Source organism: Vidua chalybeata, chromosome 16 (genome assembly GCF_026979565.1).
Source record: "Vidua chalybeata isolate OUT-0048 chromosome 16, bVidCha1 merged haplotype, whole genome shotgun sequence".
In the NCBI taxonomy this organism is placed as follows: domain Eukaryota; kingdom Metazoa; phylum Chordata; class Aves; order Passeriformes; family Viduidae; genus Vidua; species Vidua chalybeata.
This window is the reverse complement of record NC_071545.1, coordinates 5,941,206-5,956,881: the sequence shown is the minus strand read 5'-3', so window position 1 is coordinate 5,956,881 and position 15,676 is coordinate 5,941,206. Positions and strand designations below refer to the sequence as shown.

General features: G+C 38.5%; 1 protein-coding gene across 1 annotated transcript in view; it reads left to right on the top strand.

The window, feature by feature from the left end:
* GRIN2A (glutamate ionotropic receptor NMDA type subunit 2A) overlaps window positions 1-15,676 on the top strand; it is a 157,135-nt gene that overhangs the window by 109,870 nt on the left and 31,589 nt on the right. The window contains exons 5-9 of the mRNA XM_053957521.1: window positions 2,057-2,262; window positions 3,843-4,011; window positions 4,134-4,287; window positions 8,739-8,864; window positions 11,423-11,652. Coding sequence (XP_053813496.1) covers window positions 2,057-2,262; window positions 3,843-4,011; window positions 4,134-4,287; window positions 8,739-8,864; window positions 11,423-11,652 — 885 coding nt within the window. The remainder of the gene's footprint in view (window positions 1-2,056; window positions 2,263-3,842; window positions 4,012-4,133; window positions 4,288-8,738; window positions 8,865-11,422; window positions 11,653-15,676) is intronic.

The window sequence follows — 15,676 nt, the reverse complement described above, 5'->3', positions numbered from 1 at the left end:
GGTTTACAAATACTACTGTGTTTATTACCTCAACACAGCAGTTTCATAGATGCAACTCAAAAGAAATTAGCATTTTCCCAGATCCGGGTATTTAAATGTGTCTGGTTACATCCTCCTCAGAACAGTAAAATGGAGTTGCTTCCATTGAAGTAGAAAGAATATCAGAAGTGATGATATCAAAATATCATCAACTTTGGTGTTGTTCTTCTGTTAATAACACCAAAGCAATCGCTGTGTTCTTGATAGGACCAGGTGACCTCACTGGGGTGGTTCCAGGTGCTCCCTGTGACAGGGATGCAGATGCCAGGGGTGGCTGGCAGAGGGATGTGCCTCGGGGTCAGGATCTGCCTCCTCCCAGCATCCTGCCCCAAATGGTTTGGGCTCTGCTGCACTGCTGACCACACAAATGCCATCACATTTCCTTCTCGATGATCGCAATAGGCAGACGGTCGGGCACAGTTTCCACTTCTGAAATCCCTCGTATCCCTTGGCAGGTTTGCTGTTTGTCTGAGGTCCTGGGCTGGCTGGAATCCTCCCCATTCCAGATGGCCACTTCCATGTTGTACTCAGGGCTGTGACGGCACCGTGTAAGCTCACATAAGCCAGCACACGCTGCTGTCACTGCCACTACGCACCACACCTCAACAATTCCACTGCTTTATTTATAGGAGCAGTAGATTATTCCCCTGTGGCTGAGCTAGCTTTCCTCCTAAAGGCTTTGTCCACTGTGTTTTGGTTAAATTTTATACTAGAAATATATATACACAGTAATCATAGATACAATTCCCATTGATTTAAGTGAGAATTCCTACTTCCCTTGAGATACTTCGAATTTCCTAATTTAAGTGAGTAGAGATTTGATATTTTTACCTCCTACATTAAAGTTCAGTAAAACATCTTGACTTATAAACAGGATAGAAAGAAATCTGCAAAGGTCATGTGCTTATAGGCTTCCCTAAATAGGAATGGATATAAATCGTGTTCTTTGGGAATTTTTGTGATTAACTTTCAAGTTTTTAGAAGACAGAATGTAGGTAACAAAAAAAAAAAAAAAATTAAGGGCCTGAGTCTCTTATTGTAGTGCTCATTCCCATCATTTTTCTTGTGAACGAAATATTTTAACAGTCTTATGATTATATTGTCATTTGTTTAGCTTAAGCAACTCAAGAATTATAAAAATGCATTAGGTTATAAATTATGTGGATTGCTAGCTCATTTATATTATCTGTTATCAGATAAAACATGTAATTAGATTTCTGGATAGAAAGTAGTTAAACAATCTGAGGTGGAAAAGACTAGACTCAAAATATTTAAATCATAAACCTCCTTCTGGTGATCTGGAAATGGAAAGAAATATGGGTTAATTTAGAAGGGATATTTTATAAGAGTAAATAAGCTGGCAATTTTCATGTGCAGTGGTGTTTGCTTTCTTAAAAGTACCCAACAGTTGGCAGAATAAAATAGTTATGAGAAATTATCCTAATGGAAGTTCTTACTAAAAATGTGGTTTGGTTTGGCTCCAGTAGAAGCCTAAGTAAAGGCTTTTACAATGACTTTTCAATGTATAAGAACAGAAGAGTCTTCTCTGTGGGAAGATACAGAAATGACATTGTGATATTTTGGTTATCAGTCAGATGTGAGTGTGTATTAGAGTTTTGTTTGTTTGGTTGACTTTTTTTAAAATAATTTTTTATTATTTAAAATGGGTGCTGATGACAAATAGAGTATCTGGTTGCTCTTCTAGCTCAAATAGAAATGCTAAATGTCAAATTTCAGTGCATTTAGCACTGATAGATGGTGTTAACTGATGACATCCAGTCTGTATAAAACAGTTACCTATTAAAATAACGTTACCTTATTTGTCTTTACCATTGTGCATTTTCTCATTTCATGCAATTGCTAATAAATTTTAAAGTAATTTAAACAACAAAACCCCAAACCAACTGTCCTGGCCATGTAATTCCCTGTGCCTGTGTCCCAGCCCATTTAGTATTGGCTCCTCTTTGTCCAGCACCATCAAGCAGCTCTCAGCAGTCTGTGGATCTTGGCCTTTCAGGTGGGGAAGTGGGAGAACAACTCCCTGAGCCTCAAGTACTCAGTGTGGCCGAGGTACAGCTCCTTTGCAGACAGCGACCCCGACGACAACCACCTGAGCATTGTCACCCTGGAGGAGGCTCCCTTTGTCATCGTTGAGGATGTGGATCCTCTCATGGAAAGCTGCCAAAAAAACACCGTGCCATGCCGGAAATTTGTCAAACTTAAGTGAGTAAATACACAGTGTACCCTTTTCTTTTCCTGACTGCAAAATATAGTCCTTTATTTTCTCACTGATTCCTTCCTTCCTTCCTTCCTTCCTTCCTTCTTCCTTCCTTCCTTCCTTCCTTCCTTCCTTCCTTCCTTCCTTCCTTCCTTCCTTCCTTCCTTCCTTTCCTTCCTTCCTGCCTGCCTGCCTGCCTGCCTGCCTGCCTCCCTGACTGCCTCCCTCCCTCCCCTCCCCTCCCCTCCCCTCCCCTCCCCTCCCCTCCCCTCCCCTCCCCTCCCCTCCCCTCCCCTCCCCTCCCCTCCCCTCCCCTCCCCTCCCCTCCCCTCCCCTCCCCCCATTTCTTGCTTTTTCCCTTTCCCATGGTATGCTCTTTGCACATCCTCCTTTTAAAAAGTTCAGAGTTTCTGATTATACATGTGTAAGTCACATTGAGTTATTAACAAGGTAGTAAGTTTATAGTAAATTCAAAGTCAATGAGAATCAGCCCTTTTGAGTCACATGGAAGAAGATTGTGTTCCAAACTGGGACTGTTTTAATGAGTCCTTTTTGAATTTTTCCAGTTATGTTGAGATACGCCTGCTTTCATTAGTCTGTAACAATTTGAAAATGTCTCCTAATGAAAATGTGAGTTTATACTGAAATTTGGTATAGAATAAACTACTACAGCATAAAATATCACTGTGACTTACCATCAAGCGAAAAGTCCCCTTCTTTCAGTGCTCCATAACTTTGGAGCAGTCATTAGAAATCAGGGGAAGAGTTTCCACTCTACATTTGTCAGTCGTGTTTCACCCACTATGCCTTGATCTGTGTATTTATGAACTGAATATAACAGGATTTTTACTGGGCAGGTGTGAGGGAATATGATGCATGTTTCTGAAGATTTCCAGAGGCTGCTAAATGGTTGTGCACATCCATCTGGAAGTCAGAGAAATTTATTTTTTTTAGTTAAGTTCTAAACAGTTTTATTTTAAAGATACTGCCTTGCCTTCTGAAGATGCATATACTAAAAGGTTCTAGAAGTTCCAAAATGAACATTTCAGAAAAAAAAGATGAAGAGAAAACTTGCATCCTCGCACTTAAAGGCAGCCTGAAGTTCACCTTCTCCAAGTGCAGGGAAAGGTGCACTTTGAGTAAGATGCATCCATTTCCAGCACGGTGAACTGCTGTGCCTTTTTATAGCTTACATGTTCTTTAATTACTAAATGACATGTAGTCTGATGTCTTGAGAGTAAAAGTAATAAAAGTTTAATCTAATCCTAAGAGAGAGATTAGTAAGAGCAGGCTGTATGTCTTGATGGAGCAGTGCAGTGCGTGAGGCTGGATCCTGGAGTGGAAGGATGTCATGTGAGGTAATGTTGTTTCTGTGTCTCACCAAGCAACTCTGTCATGATTAGCAGGAGCTGCAAACACCATATAGCTATAAAAGCATCCTGTGGGTTATTTTTGCCTTGATTCAGAAAAACATGGTCATTCACAAGAGTGGCAAAATGTTGTTTCACAGTGTGCTGTATCTTGCTGTTGTGCTGCCTCTGTTTTTCCCAGCAGGAATATTTATGTGTGTCTTCTCTGTTGACAGCAACAAAACTAACGAGGGAACTAATGTAAAGAAGTGCTGCAAAGGATTCTGCATCGATATCTTGAAGAAGTTGTCTAAAACTGTCAAGTTCACATATGACCTGTACTTGGTGACGAATGGGAAGCATGGCAAAAAAGTCAATAACGTGTGGAACGGAATGATCGGTGAAGTAAGTTCTCTTTTAGGTAAAAGAGTTCCTCAGCAAGAGCTCAGCATTCTTGTGAGCTGAGTTCTTGCTGAGGAAGGAGGTGTTGAGTGCTGATGCTGGTGGTGTGCTGTCCCTGTGATCAGGTGGTGTACCACCGGGCAGTGATGGCTGTGGGCTCCCTCACCATCAACGAGGAGCGCTCGGAAGTCGTCGACTTTTCGGTGCCGTTCGTGGAGACTGGGATCAGTGTCATGGTGTCACGGAGCAACGGCACGGTTTCACCATCTGCTTTTCTAGGTATGATCTCCAGCCCGTCCAGATAACCTAACTGCATTTCTGAAGAGTTTGGTAGATTTAATTGTGTGTTAAGAGATGTAGTACATTAACACAGTTCTGTTGAGCTTTGAATTTTACACTAAGAAGTGTGTGCTGTGTTGATGTGCTGATTAACATGATCTTTAACACATGGACACAGTGCTGCTGCTTTTGGATGTTGAAAGTGAAAACCAAAAACAGTGATTTCAACATGAAAAAGAATCCCCTAAAATCTTCAGTTAGGAAAATTACATCCTCAACCCTGCTTCCTTACAAATTAACTTATGCTTGCTTAGCTCATCACAATTTGTTTAATATCTTTTTAATATTCACAAAATAATTGAAAAACCCATTGTAGAGTTGAAGAGCAACTTCCTTATCTTTAGATATCATTTAAAGCTAGTTGGGTAACAGCTACCTCTGGCTTCTGAACGCCACACTACTGCACTGGAGAGCTGAGTGTTTTCCCCACTGATGCATCTGAACAGTGGAGATACAGCAAAGAAACGAAAGGCTGGGCAGATAGGAGGTGGGATATAAGGAACCAAAGACTCTGGGCTTCCTTTCTTGCATGCTTCTTGTTTAAGTTGTCCATTTTCCCTTTCATTATTTCCCTCTCCTCTTTTAGTACTTATAGTTTCTTTTAGTGTTTGGCCTGAATTTACCTGAAGTTGAAAAGAGCCATGATGTGGTTCAAAAATGCCCAGAATGCTGTTATGTTCTTCATAATGTATTTGGGCCTACTATTTTTAAAGAGATCTTGTACTGGAATAGTGACACTAAAATCATTAAGTGGCAAATGAAAAGATCAGTATATTCCAGATATCTTAGGGCACAGTCAGTAGTTAGGCTAGTCCTAAATTGCTAAGTGGAAGTTCTTCAGTCCCCCTGAAGTTGCTCACAGACATTGAAGAGCAGATTAGTGGTGTAGTATCAGATACAAGCAGGCAAATAATTGAATTTTCTTACACAAGAATCATCATTTAACGACAGAGCTGATTTCTTATATCTGTTCCATAAAAGCACATTACAGAGATGATGCAAGTAAATATGACACAGTGAGTAATCAAATAATTTCCCAAATGTGGTGATACCTAAGTAGATTTTGTTGGTGTTTGATATGAATGAAAGACTTTAAAGTGAAATTGCAAGAAACCGTACTTGTAATGAAAATACTCAGAGAGTGCCTTTTCATTTCTTTGAGTCATTGCATTGTAAAGTTCATTTTTTAAATTGCAGTTGCAGCATGTTGAAATGACCATTGGAAATAAGAATTGGGGTGTTTTCTAAAGTGCAAGTGCAGTTGATTTTTTACTTCTCTCTTAAAAACCTGTTTACAGCTACCATCAAAAGAGAAGCTGTTTTTGCATTTTTCACAAGCAATAGAGTTATTAGATTTCTAAAATGCATTTAATGTTTTTCGTTTAGTTGGATGTCTATATAATTCAAAAGAAACAAAAAAAAAGAACCCCTTCTCATAAAGCTCTCTAAAATAGCTCTACTTTTGAAGAAATCTGATTTTACTGCACCAATAAATCAAGTCTATGCTCTCAGAAGTGTGCTCTGTTTTTTCAGGCGTAGATGAAGCTGCCAGTTTGCTGGAATTGACTGTGTATTTTGATGAGGTGTGCGTAGTAGTAAAATGTTTTGCCTTGCAAAATACTATCAGGCAGATAGCTGAATTTATTCACAGACTGATTTTGTTTCAATTAAGTGAATGTCTGAGAATAGAGTCACCTTACGTAAGTCTTTTAAAAGATTTTTTTAAAATCTGTCAAATATAGTACTATTTTTAAAGAATAGCACTTGATTACAGCTTCTGAAATATCTGGGTTTGTGAATTGTTTCTATGAATGTGGACAAGTACAGGATTTTGTGTGACTAGATTTTTCCAGTCAGTTGTTGTGTCCAATAGATCTGAGTAACTGATGGGCTGTGACAGCCTAGTCCTCATTATCTGCTGTGTTCTGATTCTGATGTGTCCTTCAAATGAGAATTTTATCCATGTTAAAATATTTTCACATTGTACTAGAGATGATATATACTAGATATACAAATACTTTTTTAATGATCTTGTGGAATTTTGCTTCTACTTCATTTAAACAACCAAATAAATAAATGAAAACCTTAAATCTCCATTTCTATATTTTTCAGAGGGAGAGTTCATAGGTGAGGTCAGTTTTCTTTTCTGGAGGCATTGATAGAATAGAAAATCTATGCCCTTCTTTATTTAATGTATTCCTTAAGTATTGGTTTTGGTGGTGGGAGGTAGCATTCAAAGACATCTTTTCCCTGCTTGATATTCTCTGTTGTCAGTCATTTGAAATATACACTAACAAGTCATATATTAGTTTTTTTCTGCCATATTATAGCTTTACTGAAAATTCCTTTAAAACCTGCTGCTCGCCTGAGGGAAATTCCCTTCCTGTCCTTTGAGAATCAAAGCACAGTGCTGAATGTGTAATTGGATCTCTGATATGACAGGAAGATCGACTTTGTTATTCAGTTGATTTTGTACTTGCTCAATCTTACTGCTTGCTGTCCCAAATAGCTTTTTGTTTTCCTATTGCTTCTATTAATTCACCACCTCATTACCAGACTCCTTAAATTATTAAAGAGAATTCTGCTTAAACTCTTGTTTATAGCTCACTTTTGTACATTGGCTTGTTTTGCCCTTTGCCTTCTTTAGACTTTGACAAATTACCATTGCTGTTTCTACACTGTTGCTTTTGATAAGGGTTTTATCAGCCTTGCTTTCTTCTGTGAGAATGCTGTCAAAATTTTATACTAGTTCTACGTGAATTCCAATTTAATCCAGTTACTTACTGAATTCAGAAAATATTTTTTAGACTGTATTTGGCTACATAATGTCCCTTCCCTGGCTGTATCTACATAGATCTGTCTCTTCCTTTTACAAATTCTGTTATTTTCCTAACTTACCATTCTCTCCCAAACAAATAATTGCAGTACTTGAATGAACTTCATACCTTGTCTTAAAAATAAAATAATTAATTGAAAAAATACTGCTCCTTTGCAAGAGGAAACCAGTTTGGTTTAAAATGTCCCTGTTTTGCCTTAGTTGCCATCCAAAAGCACCAGTGGGGCTATTTGTTATTTGGTCTTGTCTAAGTCACAGATTTCTGAAGAAATCATAGCAAAGACAAAAGATCTCATGAGTTTTCTATGCTTGGGCACAAATTATTACATTTCATTCTATTCTGGGTGAATCATCTGAATTTCAGCAAGGCTCAGATTGGGCTATTGGGCTTAGAGCACCTCAGTCATTGTCCTTTCCTGCAATAAGGGAGGAAGTTTCAGTGATTCTAATCTTAAATTCAAAGAATGAAAAAGCTACAAGAGAGGAACTTGGGCTTTCAAAAACAGGCAAAACATTCGAACAGGCTAATTTTCTGTAATTTCAATTGTTTCTTGATTCTGTCCTAATTAGAAATAGTATACTAAGATTTGTTTTCTCACGCTTCAGAGCATGTTCACACTTGCTTTATTTGCACAAGTTATGATGTGAAGTGCCCCAAATAAGTTGGCCTGATAAAGAGATATTAGTTTGCCATGCTAATCTTTCTTAGAGATATCCTTGTACAAAAGCAGCTACCAGAGAGACTCCTGAAATGATAGAATCTGTGGTTGAGAAAGATGATATTTCGTATTCATATCGAGTCCTTTCAAAAAGTTGGTGCTTAGTCTGGTATTTGAAACTGCTTTTAGTTTTATGCTCCAACCTACTTCTTTTACTTAATTATGGTTCTTCTGTCTTTCAAACTGACATCCAATTTTCCATAAACCCTTTTGATTTTAGTAATTTGCTCCCAGATGAGAATGAGACATTCAAAAGGATGTGGTTGCAATTGATAAAAATATCATCTTCATTGCGGGTAGATGAAAGTAAACACAGAGAGAAAAGAATCCTTAAACAAAAGCGTTTAGTTTGAATGCAAGTATTTACCTTTCCTCCTCTAACACTTTTTGTTGGCGAAAATGAGAGAGAAGTCTACTTCCCTGAATTACCAAATGTATTAAACATATGCTTAATTGCTTCTGCTTTGCAGAAACACAGTCATAGAAGTTGGACCATGCTGTTGATAAATTTCTATATTACAGGATGAACAGACACAGAAACCTGACTGTGGAATAAGCAGCGAGTCAAACCAATTATGTGCCACTCAGTGTCAAAGAAAAGTGTGCAGCCTTCTGTTTTTAATTACAGCTTACATTTAAGCTTTTGACTTTATGGGTTTTGTCTATATATATACTAACAGCAGTTCATTATATATTGCTTAGTTATTTGCTAGCATTTTTGTTGGAAAAAGCTAATGTAGAGGAAGCTGCTGGGCTTGCCTAGGCGAGGACATGAGAATTCTTGTGCTGTGACTGGTTTAATGAACTGTGTTTCTTTTTCTCCTGTTTTGCTGCAGAGCCTTTTAGTGCTTCTGTCTGGGTGATGATGTTTGTGATGCTTCTCATCGTGTCTGCCATGGCTGTCTTTATATTTGAGTACTTTAGTCCTGTAGGGTACAACAGGAACCTAGCACAAGGGAGAGGTAAGATTTGCACTTTACTCAACTCCATGTCTATTAAAAAATCATATATTTTCCATCCCTGGGTCTCCATCTTTTCAAATAAACATAACATAGGAATAAAACAATGAAATTAGCTATTAAACTGTTTCTGTTCTTAATTTAAAGTATGATTTCTTGAAGGCTTATATGCTCATGTTCATAATTCCAATTCAATGGAATAAAGACAGAGAGCAGGGTAAGTGGTATCAGAGTTTTATTCAGGCAGTGTTTGGTTAGTACATGGCATCAGTTGTAAAGTGTCAGCAGTGAAATATGTTCTACTCCTGGCTATTACAAAGTCATGATCAGTTCAGAGAAAGTTACCTAAAATCCTGTGGTCTGCTGGGCAGTTTGAAAAATAGCAGTTACATCGTCCATAGTTTTGTGTAGTCCCTGTAAAAAGTCAGAAGAACTCTTAACCTTGAAATGAGGCCCCTGGAAGAAGGGCATCTCTCCTTCCTGTGTAGCACCCTCGGTTGCAGAAACTTCATTTTCAAAAGAGACAAGCTTTGCATTAACTCTTTCTCAGTGAAAGCTGCACTTTGACTCAGGAGTGAGGATTCCGTATCTCATTATGGAATGAGAGTTATGCTCTCATTCTCCCCTTTCTTAAGAGACATTTGAGATTGCAGCCTTTTTTAAAATTTCTAAATCATTCTTGCCTTGTTTTGTAACAAGAGATCTTCCACCTTAGTGAACACAGTTCTGGGCACTATTAAAAGCAAATGATTTCTTCTAGACAATGGCTGGCTTGTTCTCTGAAAAAGTGGATTATTGTAATGTTCAGATTATGTTATCATTTTAATAAGATGGTAAATATGTCACCTCTGTCTGAAATAAACCCTGTGTTAACAGTGGGGAAATCAAAGGTGAGTATAGACACTGGGGATCCAGGAACTTGGCTGTTCTATTCTGTGCCTGAATTGATTATTTAGTGTACCTACAGCTACAAAGACATGTTATGGCATCAGAACATCCCAACTTAGCTCTAAAGACTTGCCACAAATTCAGCTGCCATTAATTTCAAACCTGTAATATTAAAAAAAAAGCATTTATTATCTCTCATTTCCCTAGGCATTTTTTGCAGGATGAATCTCAGTGGTAATACAATCTCCAGTGGCATAAACAGAACTTTAGATTGCTCCCTTGGTATATCATTTCTGTAATACTGTTGCTCAGAAAAATGCACTTTATCCCTGTATTAGCTCAGTCCTTAGTATGTCTAGAAGGTAGTTGCATGAACCAAAAGTCAGCTCCATTGTGTTTATTTTACTGCACTCTATTTTCCTAGTGCTGTTGCAAAATAGGAGCATAATCTAAGATGTAGAGCTTGACTGCATTGTGAAATATTAGCAGTGCACTGGAGAGCATTTCTACTGAAATGAAAACATGCACTGAGTATACCCACTTAGGATTTTATTATTTTAGGGAATCATTGAATTATTATTAAAATAAATTATACTTTAAATGAATAGCTAAATCTATATTTGTAATGTGCATCCCCTTGGATAAAGGGACAGAGCAGGGAAGGAGGTAAAGTTACAGAATTCTGCATCAGAGCTTATTGACTAAATTGCAATTGAACTGAAAAAAGGATAATTATAAGTAGGCCAAATGAGTCAGAGTCAGGGGAGGCTGGTTTCTCTGCACTGAGGGTTCAGGGAGTCTGGGTGATGAGCAATGTGTGATTGCACTGTGCTTACCTAGGGCTGGGTGAGAATAACTGCCCTTGGTTCTCACAGGGCGAGGCCTTTGGAGTGGATAATGACATTGCTAATTCACTTCTGCCCTGTGTGAGCCTGGGGGCAGCATGCTGGCCACTTCCAGCTTTGGGGTGAATTAAAAGACGGTCGAAAATAGAAATAACAAAAATTACAGAATGGCTTAGCTGGGACAGAATTTTACCTGTAATGTCAACACATTTGGAGCCACAGAACTGACTCCGAACATGTGAGGCAGCCAGAGCCTGGCTTGCTCTAAATCCCCTGTCTGTAGAGGTAGCTCCTTTGTTCTGTCTTTCTGATTCATGCTCTGAGTACAAAGGTGCTTAAAAGTAGGTGACACATTCACACACTTTGATCTTAAAAATGCTTACATAATGTTCAAAAAGCATAATGTTGGATGACTGGAGATGATAAAAATAATTTGGGTAAGAAAAGTACTAGAATTGAATCATTAAGACTTAAACATCCAGTTTTCCATTTCACATGTTTGCTGGCACAAAAAAACTGACAGGGCAACACTGTGGCACATTTCTTCCTGCAGGAGACATACCAGCCTGCTTCTCCTCCCAACCTATGCTTTCCATTTTCATCTTAAAAAATTTTGAACCATTTGCCACGTAGAAAAATGTTGAATTATGTTTTAAAAATGTGGAACTCATTGTCATCACAATGGAGGGTACTCATGGTAAATCCTGTGATTATATATACTGAAATATTTTCTAACCATATCTCTGGGACTGATGGCTTGTCCCTGCACGGTATATTGGCAAGGTTTAATTTAACTGCAGCTGAACTAACTGCTCTTTGCACTTGCAGATCCCCATGGACCATCCTTTACCATTGGAAAGGCAGTGTGGTTACTGTGGGGCTTGGTCTTCAACAACTCTGTGCCTGTGCAAAACCCCAAGGGGACAACGAGTAAGATCATGGTATCAGTCTGGGCTTTCTTTGCTGTCATTTTCCTGGCCAGTTACACTGCCAACTTAGCTGCCTTTATGATTCAAGAGGAATTTGTTGACCAAGTGACTGGGCTGAGTGATAAAAAGGTAGGTATTCAGCTCAAAAGATGTCAGTGTCCATTCTCCATAATCCTTCTACAAATTTGTACTTTGTGATAAAAACTCTGAGCAAGATAATGAACTAAAACTGGATGATTTCCTTCTGAGTGCAAGTGCAAACTTTAGTAACAAACCTAAAACCCAAAGCATGAAAATATCAGTCTGTTTTCAAAATCTCTGCATTGCCTATTCCAAAGTAGCTGCATTAACTGAAAATTACCTTTATTTTGTGATAGAAATCAGTTAGTGTTTGGTTAAAAAGAATGCCTCACCAAAATAAAAAGCTTGAAAAATTTTGTGGGATATTAGTAGTATATTCATAGAAAAAAGGCCATTTGCAAAATGATTGTGATGAATATGCACAAGATACCTGAAGGGCATGCTTTTGTTAAGTCTGTGCCCAGTTGTTTGAAAATGAAACTAAATATTGACATTAAGAAGAAATATTTAAATACAGTATAGCCAGGGGACAACTTCACAAAGGGTTTTTTTCTCAAAGGACAGAAAATAAAGGAAATTGTTACTAAAAACAAACCAAAAAGGCAACATCTCAGCCTTGTCTTTTTTTTTTTTTTTATGATCAGCCTTTGATTGCTTGGTATATCAAAACAAGCATGGCTAGAGGAAAGATAAAAATAAACAAAGAATGATAATAGTTTTGTTTTCATTTAATTGTGTTATCACACAACCTTTGAAAGAGCATGAAGATTGTTAAATATCCCTCTATTTTAAGATCATATTCTTAGAAGAGACAGATAAATGGCATTCTCTCTTGGGGATAAAAAAGAAGATTTGAGAAATGTCTTTCTCCCGTTGGTGAGAGAGAACAGAGCATCTCCCTGGGCCCTGGGGTTTGGCAGGCTCTGCCTTGCACCTGGCACAGCAGTGGGCTCAGCTCTGGCTGCACCCTCACCTTCCCCTCCTCGCTGGCTCTTTGCCACAGGGCTGGAAATGTCAGCTCTTGTTCTGTAGCTTTTGGCTAATAACTTCCTTAGTTTTCGTCATTTTTTCTATTCTGACTGCTAAGTAGGATTTCATTTCCACAAAAAGCCAAATAAAAATAGAAAAATACTTGAATCAGAAAATACCATCTGTTCTTGTGTGGTCTGCTGATCATTTATTTGATCTGCCACCTTTGTTTCTATTTTTTGGTTCTTCAAACTTTGCCTGAAGCGCATAGATATAAGTCAGGGAAGCCTTGCCTTTTCTGATTAAATTAAAAAAGTTAGAACTCCAGAAGAGCAATTAACTATTTCAGAACATTTTTCTTGTCATACATAGGTTTTGCCTCCTCCACAATCCTGAGGTTTCTTGGATTTTAAAAAACCAAATAATTTGGGATAATTTATGGGAATGTAATCTGATTTATATTAAATTATTTTTCTGCCCTCTTTCCCATGTTTATACAGAACTCTGACCCTTGCAGGAAGCAAAGCAGTCACAGGCAAGGGCCAGAAATGTGGATATAATCAATTTTGAATAATTAATACCTAAAAGTTCACTAAATTTTTTACAAAAATTAAAAAACCCAAACCCCACTTCTGAGCTGGTAAATCAGTTTGTTATTCTTCTCTCCCACTTTTCCCACTGCCATACCTGAAGAGTCAAGCTCTTCTGTCAATGCTGTACTGCCTGTGCAATAAAGTGTTTCCAGTTAGAGATGCTGGGATGTCCCCATGTGATGGAAACATCAGGAAACACCCCCCTCTCTCTGAGCAGCCGTCCCTGACCCTCAGCACTCAATGCTGTCCCATTCAGGAACTATGTTGCACTCTATCAGCTGGTTCACCAGATTTGCTGATGTGATGATAATATGTTATTTACCCCTCTAAGACCTCCTTACAGTTTCCTCATCCCTTGAAATGTTGCTAATGAATTTGTGAATGCCATGTCATCAGAGTGTCACCCAGAAATACATGGCACAGCATGTTCTGGAGTTAGGAGGGGTGGGTGTTCACAAACTCAAATGATTCAGCAAATGAGAGGAAAATTATATTTTGACATTCTTGTGTATGCAATAGATGTTCAAAAGCTTTGTCTTCAGAAAAAGGTACAGAAAATGAGTCCAAAGTATCCAGCAAAGACTGAAATTCGTGGCTTTTGTACTTTTGAGACCTTTTGTGCCTATTTCATGCAATGAAAGAGGAAAAAATTGCTGAAGGAGGGTAGGTAGCTGTGCACAGAACTGTCTCACAAAGTGTTGGCCTACTGGAGTTCTGCCACAGATAGGAATTGCCTCAGGTACACATGGTCCAGGAGCCTCTCTTCAACTTTAACAGAAAACCTTAATGATGCCCCTGACAGGCTCCTTATTTTTGCAAGATTCACAGTGTTCTTGTAGCCTTGGCTTTCTGTTCCTGTGCCCTAGGATGACACAGGCTGTGCAGTCGCTGAGATGTGTCTGTGTGACAGCAGAGCAGCGAGGATGGGCAGGGAGGGAGAGCCTCTGAACCCAGCCCCCCTCACCCCTGCCCAGTGTCAAAGCCTTTCTGTGCTTCCTGAGGGTGGGCAGGCCCAGCTGTCCCTGCACTGCAGCATCTGATGATCATAAGGACAGTTTTGGAGGGGCTGATAGCTGCACCTTTGTATGATAACAAGTCAGAATGCCAGGTTCCCATCTGGTAAAAGAGGAAAGGAAAGGGTTCAAATATGGGTGTTCCTCTGTCACTCCAAATGACTTGTGATTCCTGCTCTCAGCAGGACATTATTTACTGTTTTCTAGTATTTTAGTAATGTTTCCCTTAAAAAACTCCAGTTCCTTAAAAAACTCCAGTTTAACAAACAGTTGCTCTCAACACCAGCCTTTTCAGGCAAGCAAGTAAATCTTCAAGTCAGTATGTAATGTTTCTGGAAGATCACTTTGCTGACTTAATAAAATTGCCAGTTTTATTAAGGCATATAGGAAAAAAAAAAAAAAAGCAAAAGACTGGAGTTGTGTTGCCATGTGCTGCAGTTCTGTCAGGTGGCAGAGCAGGGGGAGACAAGAATGAATTGGTCACTCTTCAGAATAACAGCAGATCTCTCCACTATGATTCAAACAAGGGCCTTGTGCATTCGGTTCAAGAATTCTGTCCATGATTTAAAAGATCAGCATTTCATGAAATGTCTAGGAAGAAAATTATTTCCTAGCAAACATGACATATTTTGTTTCTCATCATGGGGCTTTAGGGAAAATGAATGCATGTAGAGGCTTGATCTTTTTTTGCTTTTCTTGTCTCTTGTCTGCCACACAGATCTTTGCTGCAGTCACAAACAATAACAGTCCTGTGTGCTTCTCCAGGACATGGCAGTTCACAGAACAGAAGTTTAATATTGTTGATGAAAACTTTATTCAACTCAGATATGAGTGCGGTGTTAGTAAAAAGATTTAAACCACTTTCTTCTTTACAAGTAGTCTTTGAGCAGGCAGTAGTACCAGAAGATAGTTTCAAAAATAATCTTCTTGTGAGTGATAAAATTTGTTGGTTGGTGCCAAGAAATTCCAGTCTGTAGATGGGGTATGGAACTATTAATTTGCTTTTTAACTCTGTGACTTTTGAATGAACTTGGGCTTTTTATTCATCCTTCTGCAGAAATATTTTTGTCTTCCATGAACGTTCAATTTGAACCGATATGTTAATTCTTTCAACTATTCCTATGAGAGGAAATGCCTGCCAACATCCTAGATTCATGTAAATGTTCTTGAAAATGAGACTATTTAAAAACAAACTCCATTTTGAAATCACCAGAATACACCATAATGTCCCTGTTCCCCCAGTTCTCCTGCCATACTGGGAGCTGAGCTTGCAGAATGCTCACCACAGCTGAATTTCCAAAATAATCCAGCAATATAAGGAGCAGCAAGTCTCACAGGTCCTGAAATTGACAGTTCTATTCTTTCCAGTTCTATTGACTGGCAAATTTAGGAGACACAGGAAGCCATCTCAATACATCAGAGACACATTATCTCTAGATTTAAATAAAGTTGATAGCAAGCTACATTTATATCAGTAGAATCTCTGGACATATGTTT